Source organism: Phocoena sinus, chromosome 8 (genome assembly GCF_008692025.1).
Source record: "Phocoena sinus isolate mPhoSin1 chromosome 8, mPhoSin1.pri, whole genome shotgun sequence".
In the NCBI taxonomy this organism is placed as follows: Eukaryota; Metazoa; Chordata; class Mammalia; order Artiodactyla; family Phocoenidae; genus Phocoena; species Phocoena sinus.
Genome location: NC_045770.1, coordinates 15,565,760 through 15,586,034, shown reverse-complemented (window position 1 = coordinate 15,586,034; position 20,275 = coordinate 15,565,760). Strand labels below are relative to the sequence as shown.

At 50.7% G+C, this 20,275-nt stretch overlaps 1 protein-coding gene across 1 annotated transcript in view; it reads right to left on the bottom strand.

Annotated features, from left to right (window-relative positions):
- Positions 1-1,549: 1,549 nt before the first annotated feature.
- SIK3 (SIK family kinase 3) overlaps positions 1,550-20,275 on the bottom strand; it is a 256,996-nt gene continuing 238,270 nt past the window's right edge. The window contains 12 exon segments of the mRNA XM_032640277.1: positions 1,550-3,762; positions 4,459-4,629; positions 5,455-5,587; positions 6,529-6,692; positions 16,120-16,351; positions 16,353-16,883; positions 16,885-16,934; positions 16,937-17,007; positions 17,565-17,904; positions 18,916-19,025; positions 19,466-19,551; positions 19,822-19,947. Coding sequence (XP_032496168.1) covers positions 4,472-4,629; positions 5,455-5,587; positions 6,529-6,692; positions 16,120-16,351; positions 16,353-16,883; positions 16,885-16,934; positions 16,937-17,007; positions 17,565-17,904; positions 18,916-19,025; positions 19,466-19,551; positions 19,822-19,947 — 2,001 coding nt within the window. The 3' untranslated portion in view covers positions 1,550-3,762; positions 4,459-4,471.

Sequence of the window (20,275 nt, the reverse complement as noted above, 5' to 3'; positions counted from 1 at the left end):
AGGCCCGCAGTCCAACCACCCTCTTCCCTGATCTGGGGAGTCTCCAGAGTGACCGTTTCTGAAGTGGGTCCCCTGACAGGTGTGGGAGTGTGGCTGGCTGGCTGGCTACAGGAGTGGATTTTGCTCAGAAATGACAGGCCACTCATTTCACAATTGATGTCTCAACGTCGTGCTGGTCAGTCTGCGCTGGGAGGACTCTGTCCCCTGCTAGGCCTGGCACATAACAGACACTCAGCAAATATTTGCTCAAGGAACCACACTGGCAACCAAAGGAAGGGTCACCAGGGAGGCAGATGGTCATCTGAAGGAGTGGGCCTGGAGAGGGGACACAGGAATCGGGAGCGTTTGGCCCTGTATCACGGGCCCTGCTCAGAACATTGACTGGGAAAGCACATGGTGCAGGTCGGGAGGGGAGGCTTGAAGTTAGGAAGGTTTGGATTGATCAGGGGAGGAGATCCCCACAACCACCATCACCCTATTCACTATCTGGCAATTTTGTTGCAGCTCCTGGTGATAGATTCCAATCTAGACCCAGGGCAGGGCATTGTAACCAACCAAGATTCTCTCCTGCCCTCCCGCCTGGGAGATGAGGCAGCAGGAGCTGAGGTCTGGCTCCTTGGCAGGCACGCCAGCCTTCCGAATTCTTGATCTGTGCCGGTGGAACGGGCTGGGGGCTACCACAAAGTCAGAGAGACGAGTAAGGATCTGTCAGCAGGGCTTCCATCTTCTAGAGCTCAGACCTCAGGGCCTGCATCCAGGAGGCAGGGCTCTGAGCTCATCTCAAAGGCATCCTGGCTGCATTCAGGAGGGCGTGGCACCTCCCGTAAAAGGTTCTTACAAATCGTTTGAAGGCATCTGGGTTTATCGCTGTTTGGTTTCAGAGACACTCCCAGCCTTCCATGGGCCTGTGTACACACTCAGACGATTTCTAGAAGACCCTTCTTGAGGCTTTTCCTGTTCTAAACAGTCCCACAGCGACTTTCTGGTTCACCATGGCCTCCCTCCTCTCCCTCTTCTTCCTATAAACTCCGTATTTCCAGCTTCTGTAATCTTTCTTCATAGAAGGGCCTTCCATCAGCTATCTGTCAGCCATGGCTGGGACCCCGCTAGAAATTCTACCCTGCCCTCTGGAGTCCAGCCGTGGAAAAAGGGGGAAAACTATAGCGAAAGTCCCCTTCCATCCTAACACTTATAGTTGATCGTATCCCTGGGCTGACTGAGGTCACCCCATAAAGGCCCCAGCCTGTGCCAACTCTTTGAGGTCCTCCTTTTACTCCTTCAATAGTACGCTCTCAAGGAATGTTTTCCACCCGACTCAGGAAACTCTAACGTTCCCTTCTGAGGGGCCAGAGTCCAAGCCAGGTGCCTGACGACCCAGAGCGGAGCCGAGTTCAGGCTTCTAGAGAATGCTCGTCTTGCAAGGTGGGGTGAGATAAAGCACTGCTCAAAGCACCACGCTACACGCCCTCAGCCTCCAGCATTCCAGTTTCCAGCCTGAGCGCTTCTCCCAACTAGACTCCAAACCACAAAGGCAAGAAACATATCAACACAAGGTCATAATCAGGTGTTTATTTGCACAATCCCCTACCGTCCAACCAAGTTACTAAGTTGTAAGTGCCCACCAAGAAACGACTAAAGGTCTTACTGCAACTTGGGTCTGGAGGTTTTTAATCCTTTTTTAGTTCAACATAAATGAGAAAGAAAAAAAATACTCTGACATTTTCAAAGAACAGAAATAGGAAAGTATGTTCATATACATTCAACATATACTGCGCATACTGGTCACTACAATACAAAGCGATGATCTTTTAAAAGTGTAGTTCGCAAGACGGCACGGTTAATAGGCTCACTGGCTTTCGTCTGGGTGGTCACAGGGGGGCGGCAGTCTGCTCGGTCCATCAGCACCGTGAACAGAACAGGCTGAGCACGTGGTGGGAGGCCAGCATGGGGAGTGCAACGAGCCCGGAGAAGTCAACAGTGGCTGTCTGGGCTATCTCGGTTGCTTCCAGAAGGTGAGCAGCTGGTGGCCCCACCAAGTGGAGGGGATTTAGGGAGCAAGGAGACACGGAGAGATCCCAGGAAAGGCTCTTGCACTGCAGAAACCCACTCGAGGGATACCGGGTCCAGGAGCTGAGCTGCCAACATCAGTGAGAAGGACAAGCTGCACGGGGATCCTGTCAGCAACGCCAGGATGGCCATGCTGGGAACCCGCTTTCTTCTGTGCAAATTCAGGATGAAAGACTAGGAGGCGCCGGGGGACCTTTTACTCTGCTTTCCCAGCAAAATGGATCAAGAGTCGGGATATTTAACACCTCTTCCTTGTTTTGAAGATCGGAAGGCGATAACCCAGATCCTCTGTCAGCCCCCAGCCAGCAGAGAAGACTTTGGTTTCTAACAGCGAAGAAAAATAAAGATAATGACACAAATAATAGCTATTGCATATGCACTGCTTCAGCTGGGGGAAAGGAGACCACTACATCTGTCACTGGCACGAGTGAGAACGGTTCACAATTACAAGGTCTAAATAAAATACTTTGAACAAAAGGTGCAAGTCACAATTCAAATAGAACAGAATCTGGTTAAACATTTCTCTTTTAAACAAAAATTCCTTTTGTTTTTATTTATTAATAATAATAATAATAATAACAATAATATCAACATTTACCAAAAACAATTCCTACATATGATCAAGAATTAAAATAGGGGCTGAGCATGCCCAGGGAGAAGGGGAAGTTAGGAGAGAGGCAGGACCCAAGACAACCTCCTGTTCTTCTTGCCTGTGACAAAGAGGCTGAAAAGGAAAAGCATTATATGGATGTATATATGGATGTATACATATACATCCACATATATATATATGTGTGTATATATATATGGAGCAACAATCCTTGTTATAGCACAATATAAAATGAGAATAAAAGGTGACACAAAAGCATAGTGTACCACTGTCGGGTGTTCAGTCCATGGGTAGAACCAGCAGGATGATGAAGGCAACCAACTTTCCAGGTTGTAAGAGGGGAGCCGAGTTACACACCAAACAGATGTTCTAACTGGCAACCCATGAACGCCAGGCCACTCGTAGCCTCCGTGCTAACATTCTCATATGACCTTGGCTGGGCCAGACATGTTTTTCAGTGGATCCCAGCAGCGAAGACCTCTCCAGGTTCCAGGCTTGGGGTTTCTATTTTTGCTCTCCAAGGGCCAAAGGCTGTCATCCCTTCCTCTGTCTCTTTCTCCAGCTGCTAAGATTCCAGAGGATGTTACCCTCTAGCTTCTGCTCCTGCCGAAGAGCAGTGCAGGGACTGGAGGGCGCTCTGTGGACGGAGGCCCGGGAGGGGAGTGGCTCTGCGCTCCTGGCCACCGTACACTAACTGCTTTGCTCTTCTGTCTCAAAAAAAGGAAAGAAAGGAAGAAAAAAAGAAAGAAAATCACCTCCAAAAGAAAACATACTTTAAAAAAAAAAAAACAATCAAAAATAATCCAAACCCAAACCAAACAAAACCACCAACTCAAATACACCAAATACACTTTCACGAAAGGTGGCGAACATGGATTTCCTGTTTATTTCCTTGGTGACTTGGTCATACAGGCGAACGTGGCAAAACCCCCCTCAGAACCCAAAAGAACAGCACGCTGATGAACCAAATGTGAGGAAAGGAGCCGGCATTCTGGGTGGAGGGAAACACAATGGCAACTTGGCGCAATGCTGCTAGATACTGTTGGTTTAAAGTCAACCTTTTCATTCCCGCGCAGTACATAAACCTGCAACAGAGCAGCAGACACAGAGAATTAGTTTCAAAAGAGAGAGACTCATATATTCCACTGAAAACTTAAAAAAGAAAAAAAACATAGGTGCGCTTTACCTCAGACATTTAAAGAGTTCTGCCTAGTATGGATTTGCCAGGTGGCTTAACTTTCATCAAGTCTTTTCTGTCAATGAATTTTCAAAGACAGAACCGATACTACCTGCTGTGTGCGTTTAGGCGTTACTCCAGCCAGACTGGACTGTTTATCCGTTCTCTACCACTGGCCTCTGATCACACATTTCTGGAATATTTTGCCACTTGCAGCACAGCCTTAACAAAATCTGGCTGGCCATGTTTTCTTGCTGAATTTCATCCTTCAGGACTGCGTTCAAGGGTCACCTCCTTTCGCATTACCCTGGCCAGAGGTCCCGTCTGTCCTCTGAAGCCCTAAGCTCACTTACTCTGTGGAGGCTGTGGCACCTATAACACGTCTTATCCCCCATAATTCAACCAAGGGACTATGGCCAGCATCCACCCCCAAACAACTAGCGTAGCGCTTAATGAAGGAACAGGAAGACACAAAGACCTTGATGGGAAGAGTGGCGTTGTCAAGTTCACTGGCTCAAGTTCACATGGAAGGAATCTCCTGATGGGATCAGGAGCTGGTACCGGGCCAAAGGGCTGGTTTGGCCCCAGCCAGGGTGATACTCACTCTCCATCTTTTGCTACACGCCTGCCTGCTCCATGCTGAAGGAGACCTCGGGATGCTTGTAGCTGAGCAGTATGTCTGTAATACACGTGGACGGGTAGCAGGAGGCGTTTAAATGCTGGCTGCCATCAGTCAGGTCTGGATGCTCATGACCTCCAAGACTCTCCCCGCATTCTGCAAGACCAGAAGCAACATGGCAGATGTGCAGGCAGCGGGGTGGTAGGTGGGCAAGAGGTAGACGGAGGTGGAGGAGAAGTCTGAACCTTCCGTAGCCCGACTCCCAGCCCTGAACTCTAGCTCAGAGCAGGCCCTCGGTCTGGCTAGTGACCGTGGCTGGGGGCCAGGCTCCTTCCTGTTGTCCCCAGTGTCCGTTTTTCCCTCTTCCTTTACAGTCTCCCACCGTCGAGCACCGTCAGCTCCTGTGGTGTGGAGGACACCCTCGCGGCTGGCAGACACTGACTCCTGGGCGCGCTCTGTACTCAGGGCACTGGCCTAAGCACTTTAAACCCCCCAAGCTAGTTAATGCTCACAGCACAATCTAGGACAGGGGCTCTGTTGTTTCTGTCCCTTTACAGGGAGGACCCTGGGGCTCAGAAAGGTTAAGCACCTTGACCTGTGGAGCCGGTAAAGGGCAGTGAGAATTTACCGCAGACCTGCCCACTCCCGAACCTGGGCTTTATAGCAACTATGATACCCTCCCTCTACTGGTCCTAAAGGGAGACAGACATGAGGACACGGTGCCCTCTAATCAGAACCAGAAAAAGCGTGATGGAAGGAGCATGTTAACAGCGCGCTGCAGGCAGAAGCGTGACGCCCCTGCCCCCGACCCGGAGCTCGGTGCGCGAGAACTGCGGAAAGGCTGCATCCAGACAGAACCCCTTGCGGATGCTGTGGCTTCCCATGGGCTGTTTGTACAAGAGGGGAGTAGTCCCTGGTGACCATGGAAGGGGGGCCCCTCCAGGAACTTCTCCGGGCTGCCCCACGCATAACACCCCTCACCCTCATTCTCCCCATCCTGGAACTGCTGGCTCCCCATGAGCGAGGACTGACTGAGAACCGCATCTGACATCCGGGCAGAACTAAGTGCTTTCCCAGCCACGAGACTCATGCCAGGCAAGTTATCCAGCTGCACCTGCAGGAAACAATTAGGGAAAGAAGTAAGGATATCAGAAAACGCGCTACCCTCAGGGACCCCTAGAGACAGCTGTGCCCTCCAAAAAAAGAGCCCAGGCAACGGCCGGCCTCAAGCACCAGCCCCAAGCACTACCACCCAGACTCCCTTCCTCTGCACGGCCATCTAAAGGGGGATGCGCCAATGGTGACCGCGCGGGAAGCTGAGGCTGGGGCTGGGGGTAGGGTGGGAAGGGAGGGGCACGGTGAATCTCAGCTGGTGGTCAGATGCCCTTGACATCTACATGGCCTTCCAGTGCCAGGTTTCTGACCTATCTCATCACCATGAGGAGTCTGTCTTAGGACAGCACTGCCAACAGCACTCTGTGTGAGGATGGGAACGTTCCGTGCCTGCCCCGCAGGAAGCCAGCAGCCACAAGGGCTACTGAGCCCTGAAATGTGGCTGGTGTGACTGAAGAACTCAGGTTTCAATTTTATTTTGCTTTAATTACATTTAAAATGGAAAAGCCACACGTGGTTGGCTGCTGCTGTATCAGACAGCGCCGCCTACGAGTCTGCCCGAAGGAGACGATGCTCTGCCGAGTGGATTAGCTCCCTTATCTGAAGAAATTCAACGTAGCTGCCAGAAAACTAACCAAGAGCCTGAAGGCTCATTCGCTGGGGCCTGAGTTTCGACTGTCTGGGGAGAAGTTCAGTAACTAAGACCAGAGGAAACAGACGGCAACCGTTCTTGATTCCTCAGTCTCAAATGTGGAGCTCAGATTCTACGGAGAATTCTCCTGGAGTTCAGGATCGCTTGCTACGGTGATTCAGAGAAATGCTCCCTTAGTGCCCGGAGGCGCTGGACTCTGGCTGAGGAGAAGGAGAGTAGATGCTACCCCGCATTCCTAAGTTCTGTTTTCAAGGATCCCACTTCCGAAAAGCAGGAGGGGGCCCACATACATAAGCATCGTCACTGTTCTGGATCGTGTGGTGTCTCTGGAGGGTCCGGGGCCTGTGGTGTTCACTGACTGAGGGGTGTGCTGGGTACCCAAGTCCATTGTGATCTGGCAGCTCCATTGCTTGTCCTGGAGAACTTCTATCCATGCAGTTCCCTAGGACAGACTCTGAGGGGACAGAGCAAAATAGGGTCAGCAGACCTAGAGTTTCTCCCAACACTGGCAACTCTCACCAAAGAAATGTCTCGCAAGGGACAGTGGGCAATGGTGAGGGCCACGTGCGCACTGTCCGCTCATCCTCAGCTGGCTGGTGATGCTCGGAGGAGCCTGGACCAGCCTGCCAACCCTGAGTCTTAACAGCAAAGCCGAGGCTCTCTCTTGCAGGGATCACACCCTTAGGAGAAAAAAAATCCCACATATCAGTGGTTGGCTGGATCACACTGAACCTTTTCTTTTTTTCTTCATTTCTCTGTTGATTTGACAGTGCTATGTTCCCACACCTAGATGCACAGAAGAATCATTCTTGGAGCTTTCAGGACCTCTAGCCTAGGAGGACGGCCTCCATCCTGTGGACGCCTCTCTCCCCTTCCTTGGCTTCCCGTCTGTACCCCACCCAGTCCCCTCCTCTCCTCCTCTGACTGCTGGCCCCAGCTCCTTCGCTCTTCACATTTCTATCCTTGACCGTCTCTCTCCCCACACTTACTTTGGCAGTATCATCTATTTTCACGACTTCAACTACACTGCTTCTCTATAAAGAATTATAGAAATGCTCTTTTAAGCTCCAGATCCAAAATTCTAACTATTTACTAGGTATCTTTCAACGTGTCCAATTCAATTGGACTCAACATGCCCAATTCTAAACTCATCAGCTTTCCCCCACAATCTCTTTCAGACATCCCGGTTCTGGTGCCTACTTTCCTAATCTTCTGGGTATGATGACCTTGTGGAGTTCACATTGATTCCTTACTCCTGGTTCCACATCATCTTAAGTCAGAAGAATGTGCCCCTCCAATGTGGGCCACTTCAGTCTCTTTCTTACTAATCTCACTGCTTCCACTGAAGTCCTGTTACCTCTTGCCTGGATCACTATAAAAGCCTCCTAACCATCCCTCTAGCACCGTCCTACAAAGACTAACCTTTCTATAGGGGAGCCCCAAACCCCTCATTTTCTTTTTTTTTTTTTTTTTTTTTTGCTGTACGCGGGCCTCTCAGTGTTGTGGCCTCTCCTGTTGCGGAGCACAGGCTCCGGACGCACAGGCTCAGCGGCCATGGCTCACAGGCCCAGCCGCTCCGCGGCATGTGGGATCTTCCCGGACCGGGGCACGAACCCGTGTCCCCTGCATCGGCAGGCGGACTCTCAACCACTGCACCACCAGGGAAGCCCCCTCATTTTCACAACACCGTCGCAGCCTCTCTTCCCATGAGTACGCCACACGGCTCTCCTCTACATTCTAAGCTCTGGTCAAATGGGACCATGGACAGTTCAATGCATTTGCTCTCACTGTTCTCTCTCTCTGGAAATGCTTGATTCTTTTACTTCCATTCCTGCCAATCCGAATCAACTCATCCTTCTAGGTCCAGCTCAAATGTTATAATTTTTATGAAAATTATATGAAAATTTCCCTTTCAAACAGAAATAGATCCTTCCTTCCTTTAAATGTCAGAAGACTCTACTGGACTCTGATTATATGTTATTCCTGGCACCATCTTCAATTGCATACTTGTCTTAAGTATTCATACTAAACTGTAAATTCTTTGAGGACAAGCCCTCACGTATTCTCTGCATGTTCGTGAGCCTTCACTATTCCAGAACATTGTCCTCTTCCCAGTGTTTAATAATAATCTTTTTAACTGATATTAATAAACACTCTCTTAATGTGGGTTAGCCACCTGTCAGAGTCATATAACCCTGTGGACTGGATTTTGGAGAGAAAGAGGAATTCATCAAGACTGAGTATTTCTTCTTCTTGACCAAGGATGGTCAAGAAGGATACCAGGGCCACACCTAAGTTGACAGGATCCTCCTGGTGGCACTTCTGGCTCCAGTCCTTAAGAGCCTAGAACTTCAACGTACGTTTTCTTTGCTTGGTTGGCTTTTCTGGGTTAAAGCTCCCTGGCAACTATTGGGCTCATCTCCTGATGACCTGTACCTTAGCAAGACCAGGATTTTAAACAAATTTTAATAGGAAATACAGTCCTAATGCTACCATCCCAGTATCTATTTGAATAACGAAAGTAAAATGCGCTGCTTGAGTGATGGTTAAAGGGTTTCAGGTCTCTATATTCAAATGGTCTCCGTAACCATCAAGGTGAGGCCTGGGTTCAGGGGCTGAGGCAGGACGGGAAGGGAGGGGAACAAAGTGACATGCACGTTGCTGGTAATGCAAAACACTCTGGAGAAAAGTGAAAGGATGGGAGCTTCCAAACTACCAAAAATGAAGTCAAGTGAGAAATCTTTTGAAAGTTCTTTGAGCAAAGAGGTCAAAGGAAGAGCCAGGAGCCACCTCTTTTGCTACTGAAAGCTAAAAGCCAGCAGCGAGAGGAAGATAAAAGAAAGCCTACGCCAGGACTTGCTCTGTGGGATGAGGTCACCCATCCTACCCACCCAGCCCGATTCCTCTCAGTGGACATAGCTCATGTGCTGGCTGCAGGGCCAAACAAAAGCCACCGGCAGGAAGTGGTGCAAGGCTGCCTCTGTGGAGTGAGGGACTGGCTCTTGAGTCTGCTTTGCCAGGAAGGAACACGAATAGCTGCTTCTTACTTTTCCAAAGTGTTTTCTAATGCCTATACTTTCTTCTTTGATAGCTAACCCCATCCACTCAATTCCCTGGGGCTCCTTTTTTCTGAACTGTAGAGCTGGATGCAAATCTCATGAGCTGCACCTCCTTGCTCTCCCAAAGACAAACACGAGAGCTCTCCTGTTTAAAGATTTTTAAAGGATGATTATCAAACGTGAGGAAATGGCAAGGCTAACAGCATGTATAAGCCCTGGTTCTTGACATTCAGTTCCTTCCCACCTCTTCCAGAGGCCTCACTGTGTTTATCTGATACGTATGCTGAATCTCCCTCCCCCAACCCACCTCTCTTTTTTAAATCTATTTTTATTCCTGAGAATGGGGTTTCTCCAAACCCAAACACCTACCCTCCTTTTGGCCCTGCCTTTGAGAAGGTCCCATGGATTCTGTCCTCCCAGTCTGCTCTCTTCACAGCCTTTGGGTCTGGTGCCAACACACCTGAAAGTGCCACCAAGACAGAGCAAGCTATTGCTTGACAAATCACATGACGAGCCTTCCTGACTCCCTGGCCTAGAGCTCAGAAGCACTAGCTCTGGGGTCAGGAAGACCTGGGCTTGGATCCTGGCTTCACCAGGATTCCTGAGGTGGGGGATCCTGGGCAAGTTAACTGACTTCACTGGGTCTCAGTCTCTTCATCTGTAAAACAGGACCTACTCCACAGGTGGGTAAAGGGCTTACTTGAGCTTGGTACTCTGTTATGAGCTCAGTAAAGACTCATACTCATTTCAGAGATGTTACTTCTGAGTGGATGGGGCACAATGAACCAGTTGACAAAAACAAACAAGAAAATGATTTTATCACAGAATCCTACTTCCAGAATTATGGGGGCAATTTACCCACAGGTAAGTGAACAAGTGAGTCACTGAAACTTTAATTTCCAGGAAAGAAGCCTCTGGTTTAGGAGCGACAAATGGAAGTTAAAAACTAGACGAAAGGGAGCTCCCTGGCGGTCCAGTGGTTAAGACTCGGCGCTCTCATTGCTAGGTCCCAGGTTCAATCCCTGGTAGGGGAACCAAGATCCTAGAAGCCTCGAGGCACAGCCGAAAAAACCAAACTAAACCAAACCAAAATCAATCAAACAAACAAAAAAACTAGATGAAAAAGAAGCCTATTAAGGACTTCCCTGGTGGCACAGTGGTTAAGAATCCGCCTGCCAATGCAAGGGACACGGGTTCGAGCCCTGGTCCGGGAAGATCCCACATGCCACGGAGCAACTGAGCCCGTGTGCCACAGCTACTGAGCCTGCGCTCTACAGCCCGCGAGCCACAACTACTGAGCCCACGTGCCACAGCTACTGAAGCCCACGTTCCTAGAGCCCATGCTCCACAACAAGAGAAGCCACCGCAATGAGAAGCCCGCGCACCACAACGAAGAGTAGCCCCCGCTCGCCGCAACTAGAGAAAGCCCGCGCACAGCAAGAGAAAGCCCGCGCACAGCCAACAACAACAACAACAAAAGCCTATTAATAGGAGTTGGGTAACAAACCAGGGCTCTCTGTCTGTTCAAATTTCAATATAACTCACAGGTCGAAGAGCTGGAAGGGCTGGCATCTTTTGCTTGGCAGATATAACTGGGAAGGGGTAGAATGGGAGGCAAGGAGGCATAAAGAAAAGAATATGACTAGGAATTCGGGAAGCTTGAAGTCAGGTTCCAACTCCATCACAAACAGTGTATGAACTTGAGTAAGTCATTTAATCTCTCCTAACCTCAGTTTCCCTATCTGAAAAATGAGGGTTGTTTGGGGGCTCAAGAGCTAACACATGTGTAAGGGTCTTTAATAAACTGTAAAGGACTACACAAGAAAAGTATTTTTAGTAAGAATGTTGAGTCCTGCGTTTAGAAGCCCCCTGTGACACTCTATAGGTGAGACCCTCTGACCAGTCTGGCAGCTGCGGGGGCGGGGTGGGGGAATGTGGGCATGTGTGTAAACAGACCAAGCCACTGGCCAAGGAACGGGAAATTCGGGCTCAAATCTTTGGCCTTCTTTATGCCAATTCAGCAGCTGGAGGAACTACGGAGCTCACCACAGGATATATAAATAATGCGGAAAGAGGACTGCTGGGGGCAGAATTCTCGGGTATTTACCCAAGTAAACCTGAGACAGTACAGGAGGAAGGATGATCATCTGATCACGCAAGGGGAATAATTACACAAACGGACCCAAAGCGCAGCGCCCACCTACCCAGGGAACCTCGGGGCAGCTTGCACAACTCTGTTAAATCTGTCAATGTTGACTCATCCTTTACTCATTTACTGGGTTTTAAGGGAAAATGAGAGAAATGACATGCTGTGCACATCCCTCCTAGAGGTTCTGAGGGGTAAACCCTCCCAGTCTCTGTCATCATTTGACTCCTCTGAGGCCTGAAGTCCACCAATGCTGCTGAAGCTGAGTAGGCTCTGAGAAGAGGATGCAGTTTTCTTTGTGAGTTCAAGCTGGTAATCTCACTGTGTAAACCGGTTATGCTATCACATTTATTTGCAAAAGTAAAAAAAAAAAAAAAAAAAGAAAAAAATCAAGTGTATGTAATACTACAGAGGGAAGATAAACCTTACTTCTACTTCTGGAGTGGCAGACAGGAGATTACAGGCAGCATGGGGCATGTCTAGCCCTGAACCTTCTACACATTGCAAAGAGACCTTTGGCATGTTGCCTGCTCAGCGCTCTGGCAGTGCCTGGCCCCGCGCTCATTGGTGGCATACCTACGGCCGTAAAAGAAACAGGTAAGCGTGGCCGCTGATACGATGGCATGTAATTTTCCTTGACTAACACCAGCAATCCCTGATAATCGACCCTTAAGAAACTTTAGAGAGATGCCAGTAGCTCTGCTCGTTATAATTATACCTCTTACAGCACTCATTACGTAGCGCTTCATTTAAGGCCATTTCTGAGCTTGTCTCTCCCAACCCCCAGCCCCCAGTACGAGCTCCCTGAGGGCAGGTTCTCCACCTTTTCATCCCTGCATTCCCCACTGGACCTAAAACACAGTCTTGTGTTGATCTAGTCATTCAATAAATTTCGCTGAATTTGCTCTATCACAGAAGTAACACATGAAGTGTTGGGGGGCCCGTGTGTAACTACACACAGATGGAGGTCTCATCAGAGCAAGCAGCAGGCGTCCCCCCAACAAAGACATAAACAAGGACGGGCTGCACCCTCGTGCCTGCAGGGTGGTGGGCGGAGCACATCACAACCCTTTCTTGGCAGAAGGAACGGCAAATTATCGGATGATTCTTTGGCGATTGTAAAACTGTGAGCTCTCATGTTTTTAAAAGAGTAGAATCATGTCAGGTTAAAGCAGGAGGAGATTGTGGAGCCTAGTTTCTCCTGTAAAAGGGATCATAAGACATACGCCCAAGGTGGCTGTGAACAATAAATGAGTAACTGGCTGGAAAGCACCAAGCCCAGAGCAGACCAACTCTAAACACCTTCTCGGAGGGGGCACCTAGCTAACATCCCTCACGATGGGAGGAGCGGTTAGGCGTCTGGGTGGTCACAGGTTTAAGGTAAGGACAATGGGGGCGCTTCAGGATAAGAAGAAATTTTAAACACACATAGGTACATCCCCGGAGGGATTCTAACTCTAACTCTGGAGTGGCTTTGGGCTTCCCTGGGCTATTTTTTCTCTATTGCATTATTTTACTATACTGGATTCTAAACTCACAGGGTAATAAACTTGGGGCTTTATTTATTAAAGATAATTGTATATATGGTTCCAAAAGTCTCAAAATAGAAGTCGAAAGAGGTTAGAAAGAGGCAAGGTGAATAGTATTCAGGAAAAGGCATACGCCGTGGCTAAGTTAAAGAGTAAGTTGGGAGTAAACTGGGCAGAGACAGGAAGGATCATCTCTACCATACACTGGCAAGCAGGGCAGGAGCTAAGATTAGGGCTTCTAGCAAAGCTCGTATCAAAGGTCAGGAAAAGAAGATTTAAGAAAAAAGAGGGCTCTGGGGGGGAAGCAAAACTGATCATGAGGCAACAAGGACAGGGTAGTTTTGAGCTGAAACCTTTAGGGGTGTACTTATGGCTTGACTCTTCCAGAAACCACAAGAGATGCTTGCAGGGAATAATGGCAGCGATGGTGGCGGATGTAAGAAGTTAGGGGGAAGGAAGAGGGAGAAGTAACCGTAGTCACTCAGCTTGGGGAAGAGGTGGGAGGGACTCGTCAAAAGAATCCTGACTGCGGGCTTCCCTGGTGGCGCAGTGGTTGAGAGTCCGCCTGCCGATGCAGGGGACACGGGGTTCATGCCCCGGTCCGGGAGGATCCCACGTGCCGCAGAGCGGCTGGGCCCGTGAGCCATGGCCGCTGAGCCTGCGCAGCGGGAGAGGCCACGGCAGTGAGAGGCCCGCGTACAGCAAAAAAAAAAAAAGAATCCTGACTGCAGTTTCGGCCTGAAGTGAAGTGAACGGATTTAAAGCTGCGGGGAGCCGCTGGGGGTAGATCATCCTGTGGATTTCAGGCAACCTCGGCCCTTACCGCTTCCACTAACTCCTTCACGCAGACTAGACTTCAAACCGACCAAGGCAGCTTGCTTCCTCCCAAAAACGTCCCTGAGACACTCCCACCCGCGGGTCTTTCCTCATGCTTCTCCCCTAAATCCAAACGGCAAAATCCTTTTCATCCACCAAGACCCAACTCAAATGTCACTTGCTGCGGGAAACCTGCCCCTGCTCTGACTGAGAACTGGTCTCTCCCTCCCCTGGTCTGCCACAGCACTTGGACCAGCCACGTCCTGCCTTCCTTCAGGCACCAGACAGACCTGCAAGCCCGCCGAAAGGGGGTTCCTCTGACAATCAGGGGACACAGGCGAATTCAAGCCCCCTGGTCTTCCTGTACATAGGAGTCACACAGGAGGGAAAAGTGAAGGGAATTCAGAGAGTATTTTTGAAGAAAAATATTGCAAAAGGTTATTTTCACACATGGCAATCCAGGGTGCGGGTGGGGAGTGTGCACTACTGTGTGCTCGCTCGCTCGTTCCCCGAGCCTTGCACACCCAGCGTGTGCTCAGCGAGTGTCTGCTGGCGTGAAGTGAGTAGCTCTCGGGTTCAGCGCTACTCCTGAGCTGTGGGCCCTGGGGGCAAATCACTTAATCTGTGCCTCAGGTGTCTCACTGGTAAAATGGGGACAGTAAGGGTTGTGAGGATTAGACAAATTCATATGTGAACAGCATCTGGTGTCTGGCACATGGAAAGCACCACGGAAGTGTCAGCTTTTCTCCGTTTCTGATGAAAGCTGTCATTCGCACAGGAAGCTTTCCCACAGCATCCCTGATGCCGTCAAGCTGCCTCTGCTAGAACACTCCCAGCCGCAGGAAGCTCCCAGGCTGCTGAGCAGCCTATTCTGGAAAGTTCTCAGGAAGGTCTTCCCCAGGGAACTGAAATCTGCTGCAACTTCTATCCTGATCTTGGTTCTGCCCCATAACATGACCCCATACCTTTTCCATCTGACAGGTACAATAGCTCTCCTGAGTTCTTTCCCCCAAGCCTAAACATCCCCAAGTCTGTCGGCCAATCCACATACGGCCTGGCTCCGAAACCTCCCACCATCCTACGTCTGCCTAAAAACACAGCAGCCGCAGGTGAACACGATACGTCTGACTGGTGCAGACCTCAAACCAGATGGCACCCATCTGCCCAAAAGCCCAGGATTTAACTGGAGTTTTATGGGACCCCATCCCTATAGTGCTTAATGAGCACAACGTGAAGGCACCAGGTCCTCTGCAGGTAAACTGATTTAGAGCCAGGTCTTCCATCCTGCTCTGTGCCAGCGGACCCAATTCCCCCAGGAGTTGAGTTTTGTGTGCTGACTTTAAAAGGACAGGGCAGGAGAGGCAGGCAGCTTCAAGAAGGGGAGGATGGGAGAAGTGCCCAGCTTCGGGGTTGTATATTTCATGGAGAAACTCGTTTTCAAGATCTGTGATGATGGGAGGGATGTCAGTCCAGATTTCGAGTAGGGTGAATGCCATGACACGAGTGGAACGATGTCTTCTGAGTATAAGTTACTGACAGTAATCCCAATCTCCTCCCAAATGAAAATGAATGTACTCGCTAATTATACAGTGATACTGAATGAAATGGCACGGGGTCCCTTATCATGCTGTAATATTCTGTGTTTAGCTTATCAACAAAGTGATCAGAGTAATAATAATACCTCAAATTATTTACATCACACATTCAGATGATCCAGTGTGCCTCTCTCTCCCTCTCCCTCTCTCTGTGTCACATACACAAACATTATGTACAAACATAAATACATACGTGTATGTTTTAATCTTCACAAATACTCTGCAAAGGACCGTTACTCCTCCCGCCCTTTTTCACAGATGAGGAAATAAGAACCTGAGGTTTAAGTGACAAGGTCACTGCATTCGTAACCCAGGCACGTCCAGGACTGAGGGGCCCTGACTCTTAGTTCAACACTACTTACACTGAATCCTGTTTCCTTAGCACCGGCTGGCTTTTATTCTACCGCAGAGGTTAAAGCCAGCTATTCTGATGACAGCCGAGAAATTCTGGGTTCTAAGGAACCACGGTACGAATATAGGAAACAGGTAATATACCTTACTGACTGTACTATCTGTATGTTAATTGTCTATCACTCTCTTTTAAGTTTGAAAACAGATCCCCTTCCCCACCAAATACCCACTTCCTACATGCTTCTCCCCTAACCGGCGCTGCAGGGCTTCTCAGGAATTCTTTTTTTTCCTAGGAACCCAGAGTACCAGCTGAAGAAAGGTCATACTGCTGAGTTAACTGAGTGAGGGCAGACTGGCCCAGGACCGGACTTGGCGGGGCTCTTACCTCGGCTGGACACCTTATTTCTATTGAACGCAGCGGCTGGCTGTCGGTACGGATGTATCCCCAACTCCTGTACATGACTCACGGCTCCTAGTAAAGATTCAGGGTCCCCGGGCCCGCCAGTACTCAAGAGCAGGGGGCCATCGTGGCAACCTTTGGTCAACGTGTTCACGTTCTTCCTGTCCGGGAAGCCGTCCTTGGCCCCCTCACACGAGCACTCCTCCTCCATGCTCTCCCGAGTGCACGAGCGCCGGCTGGTGAGCGTAACCGTGGGTCGGGGTGGGTGAGGAAACCTGCGAGATACATTCCTGCGCCCTGATTTGCAGAAGATGCTGGGGGCTGGTGTGGTGGTGGTGATAAGAGTCAGCGTTTTGATACGGTAAAGCCTGGCGCTCTGTCATACTCTGTCCCCCGAGGCCGGGAGCCAGACTCCCTGCATCCCCCTGGTTCATATGTCTGAACAGTTCTTGGTACTCTTGCTGCTGCTGCTGCTGCTGCTGCTGCCGCTGCTGCCTTTTAATGAGCTGTGCAAACTCTGCTGGGGGCAGCCGAATGTCCGAGTGGCCGGTGAGCGAATGCCGGGGGGAGAGCAGTCCTTGGAGGATGTGGGGGACCTGCTGGTGTCGGGCGTAGTCCGGCGGCGTCGGGGACAGCAGGGCCTGCTGCAGCGCCGACGCCGTATAGTGCGGTGGCGGGGGCTGCTGATGTGCGCTGGGAGGGAAGGTGGGGAACGGGTCAAGTGGAGGGACTTTCAGGGCTTGGGTGGGAGGTAAACCCCACTCCTTGCTGAGGGCTGTAGCTGCTGGGGGAACCCCGGACTGGTCCGAAAACAGATGGGGGTGTAAATGCGCCTGGTCGTAGTTAGCAGGGGAGAACCGATTCACGTTCAAGCTGCAGACACAAAAGGGAATGAGTACCAGGCATCCATGTGACAAGTGTGCTAGACTCCCCAGGGGAATAGCTACCACGCTTCCTCAGTGGGGAGCCCCCGCTGGTACAGAGGACTGCGGTGGATGGGGCAGGGAAGATGGGGACGTATGCGTCATCCCCACCCGTCCCCTCTGGTTGAAGGTAGCAACGTCACTTGAACTATTAAGATGTACCCATCTCTTAGAATATGGGTGACAGAGAAAGAAACAATCCTAAAAGAACAGACAAGGGGAAATGGCATTTTTACCAACTCCTCTAATTGGCCACTTTCTTCTTTGCAGACATATAGTAAGGTAGCTTTGTCCTTGTCTTCCTCTGTCTCATTAGCATTTTGATCCTGGGTCAATATATCGGTTTCAAGTCCGTCCCAAGCCCACCACCCCAATTTTAATAAGGCTGAAATGAGCACAGCCCAGTCAGAACCCTTCTCCTTTCCTCCTCCTCTCTCGCCCTGCTGAGGGGCTTCCTCCCACCTAGGTCACCTGGAGAGACGGCTAGGTGACCCTGGGCCGGCTCACCTGTGGGCCTCCGCACTGTCGGCACTCAGCTGCTTGGACAAGGGCCGGTGCCCATAGCTGAAGGCGGCCGTCAGGCTGGTCCGGTGCTGCATTTGAACCTGACTGGCGCTGGGGCTGACGGACACGCCCCGGCCGGCAGAGCCTGCAGCTGTCCCCGGCATGCTGCTGAGCATGTCAACAGGCTCCTGGACTTGGATGGTCACCTGCTGTGACGGGGGAGGCTGCTGTATGCCCAAGCAGGTTAGTGCCACGCTGGGAGGAGGGGAGCAGTTCTCAGGCTGCTGCTGGAAGACTGCACTGCGGGAGGGGAAGCCTTGAAACTGGGAGGGAGATGCAGCACCTGGAGAGAAAGGAACCTCAGAGTGACCAAATGCCCGGGTTACCAGCTGGCCGGAAGTCACGGGAGCCAGTGAGGACACTTAACCCGCATACCACCCAGAGCAGTGCTTCTCCAACTCCGGGATGCCGAAGGCCCCGCTAGAGGACTCGAGAAAACACAGGCTCTCCTGGGCCCGACCCACGGAATGCTGATTCAGTAATTTGTGATTCCAGGAATTTGTCATTCCAATAAGTTGCCCGAAAGCTGGTCTGTAGATTATCCTTTGAGGAGCTCTGATCCAGGGCAGTGCTTCTCAAACTCTAATGCACATACAAATGGCCCGGGGATCTTGCTAAGATGTAGATTCTGATTCAGCGGGTCTGCGGTAAGATCTGAGATTCGACTCTTCCCACCGATGTTGGTTCGTCGGGGACCCCACTTTGGGTAGGAAGGGCCTAGAGAGCAATTCGAACCCTCCAGGGGATCTACACTGGGTGGCGTTACTTAAGAGATCCTCAGTCTTTGGAATCCTAAGTGCTCAGAGTGCTGGTCTCTGAAGGCCCACACAGACTAGGGCACACTCATCTTCACCTTCCTCTAAACGCCCACGAGCGAGGAGCCACGTGCCCAGCGGGTCAGCAAACCCAGGCATGACAGGAGGGAAGGTTCTGGTAGTCGCCTTTCATTGGGTAGAGCTGGAGGGGGTTTTATGAAAAATATTATTAACGGTCAACCTTTACTGAGACCTGTTCTGTTCCGGAGACTATTTCAAGAATTTAACATATGTATTTATTCAGTAAATAGTATTAGTCTCCCTATTTCACCTTTGGGCAAGCTGAGGCGCCCAGAAGTTAACAAACTCGCCTGAGGTCTCACAGCTAAGGAGTTGGTAGAAGAAGTCAAACCAAGGCAGCCTCCCTTGAACACTACGTCACTCTGCCACCCGAATCGATCGAGGGCTTGAGGCACTCAAGGCTAGGCCTCACTTCTCCCTGCGGCACACCACGGTTCGGCATAAACCTCTGCACTCACCGTGAGGCTGGACCATGGCGCTGCTCATGGGGGGAGGGCTGTTACTGGGCGGTCTGAAGAGGTGGTTGCTGGCGTGGCTGGGGGGAGGGCTTGCAGGCTGGATCCTTAACCTTGAAAACAACAGAGCCAGATGAGCAAACGCGCTTCCGGAGGTGGCAGGGTGGCCTTGCAGTTAGTTTCCGCCATTTGACACACAGGCGGAAACTACTTCTTTGGTTTTGATACGACTCCAGGCTAGACAGACATGCACAGACCGCCCACCACGGTCTACTTAGAGCCGTCCACATCTTATTTCCCCAGACTTCCCAAGGGGGCAGAGGTCACTGCGGGCCTCCGTCTGGCCTCCTCTATTACTGGCGTCAGGTTACTTTGTTCACGGGGCTAAGAAAATGAAGCGGCACAGGGAGTCGGGGTTTTAGGGGGCCACGAAAACTGACACTGGCCTCCCTGCTTTTCAAGTGGGTTCTTCCAAGGTGAATGTTAGAGTCAGTCAGTATCGCCCATGAGAGTCAGGCCAACAGCTTAGGCATGAAACACCACGCTTCATTACCTCTGGAGCTGGTGGGTGAGGAGGGCGGGCTGATTCTCACACGCAGCCTGAAGGGGTGGAGAAGGCTGAGGAGGACAGATAGAATCCTAAAACAAATGTGGGGAAGGAGAAAGAACACTCGTGAGCTTGAGGATTAACGAGAGCCGTTCTCAGGAAGGGAAGAAACTCTCTGTGACCGAGATTTATGCTACTGTTGTTCATCCAAAGGTTTGATTCCCCTTACTCAAACATAGCAACCATGCATACAACTCAGCTCCACTTTGCCCTGCGGGATCTCCTCCAAAGTTCACAGGCAAATCAGCCCGAAAGCAAACTCCAGAGAAGCTGGAGGAAAAGCAAAGAGGGAAGAGGCCTACTTGAATCTGTTGCTGGAGAATTTGATGGTGCTGCTCCTGCTGGTACAGCATGTGCTGCTGCTGGGTCTTCTCCAGGGCTCTTTCATCAATCTGCCCCCCGTACATCTTCTGCAGCTGCTCGCACTCCTGAAGGGAAAGCGGTTAATACAGATGGGACGCAGCCAGGCCCACGCCGCGCGGTGATGTCAGCAGATGCGGATCTGCCCCCAGGTCTCACGGGCAGAAGGAGCCCCACAGAAGCACAGCGTCCTTGAGGAGCAACTAACCCATTTACGTAGGCATTTGTGTACGAAATACATTCATGCTCTGTCCTGGCTGAACAAAAGGAAAACACCAAGATGGCCTGCGTACAAGCAAAGGTTCCAGTGTGAAATCTGTGTACAAAGCACATGCCACTCGAAGCTTGGTCGTCAGGAAGGCAGAAAGGAAGCCGGCCCTTTATAAAGCCTGGAGG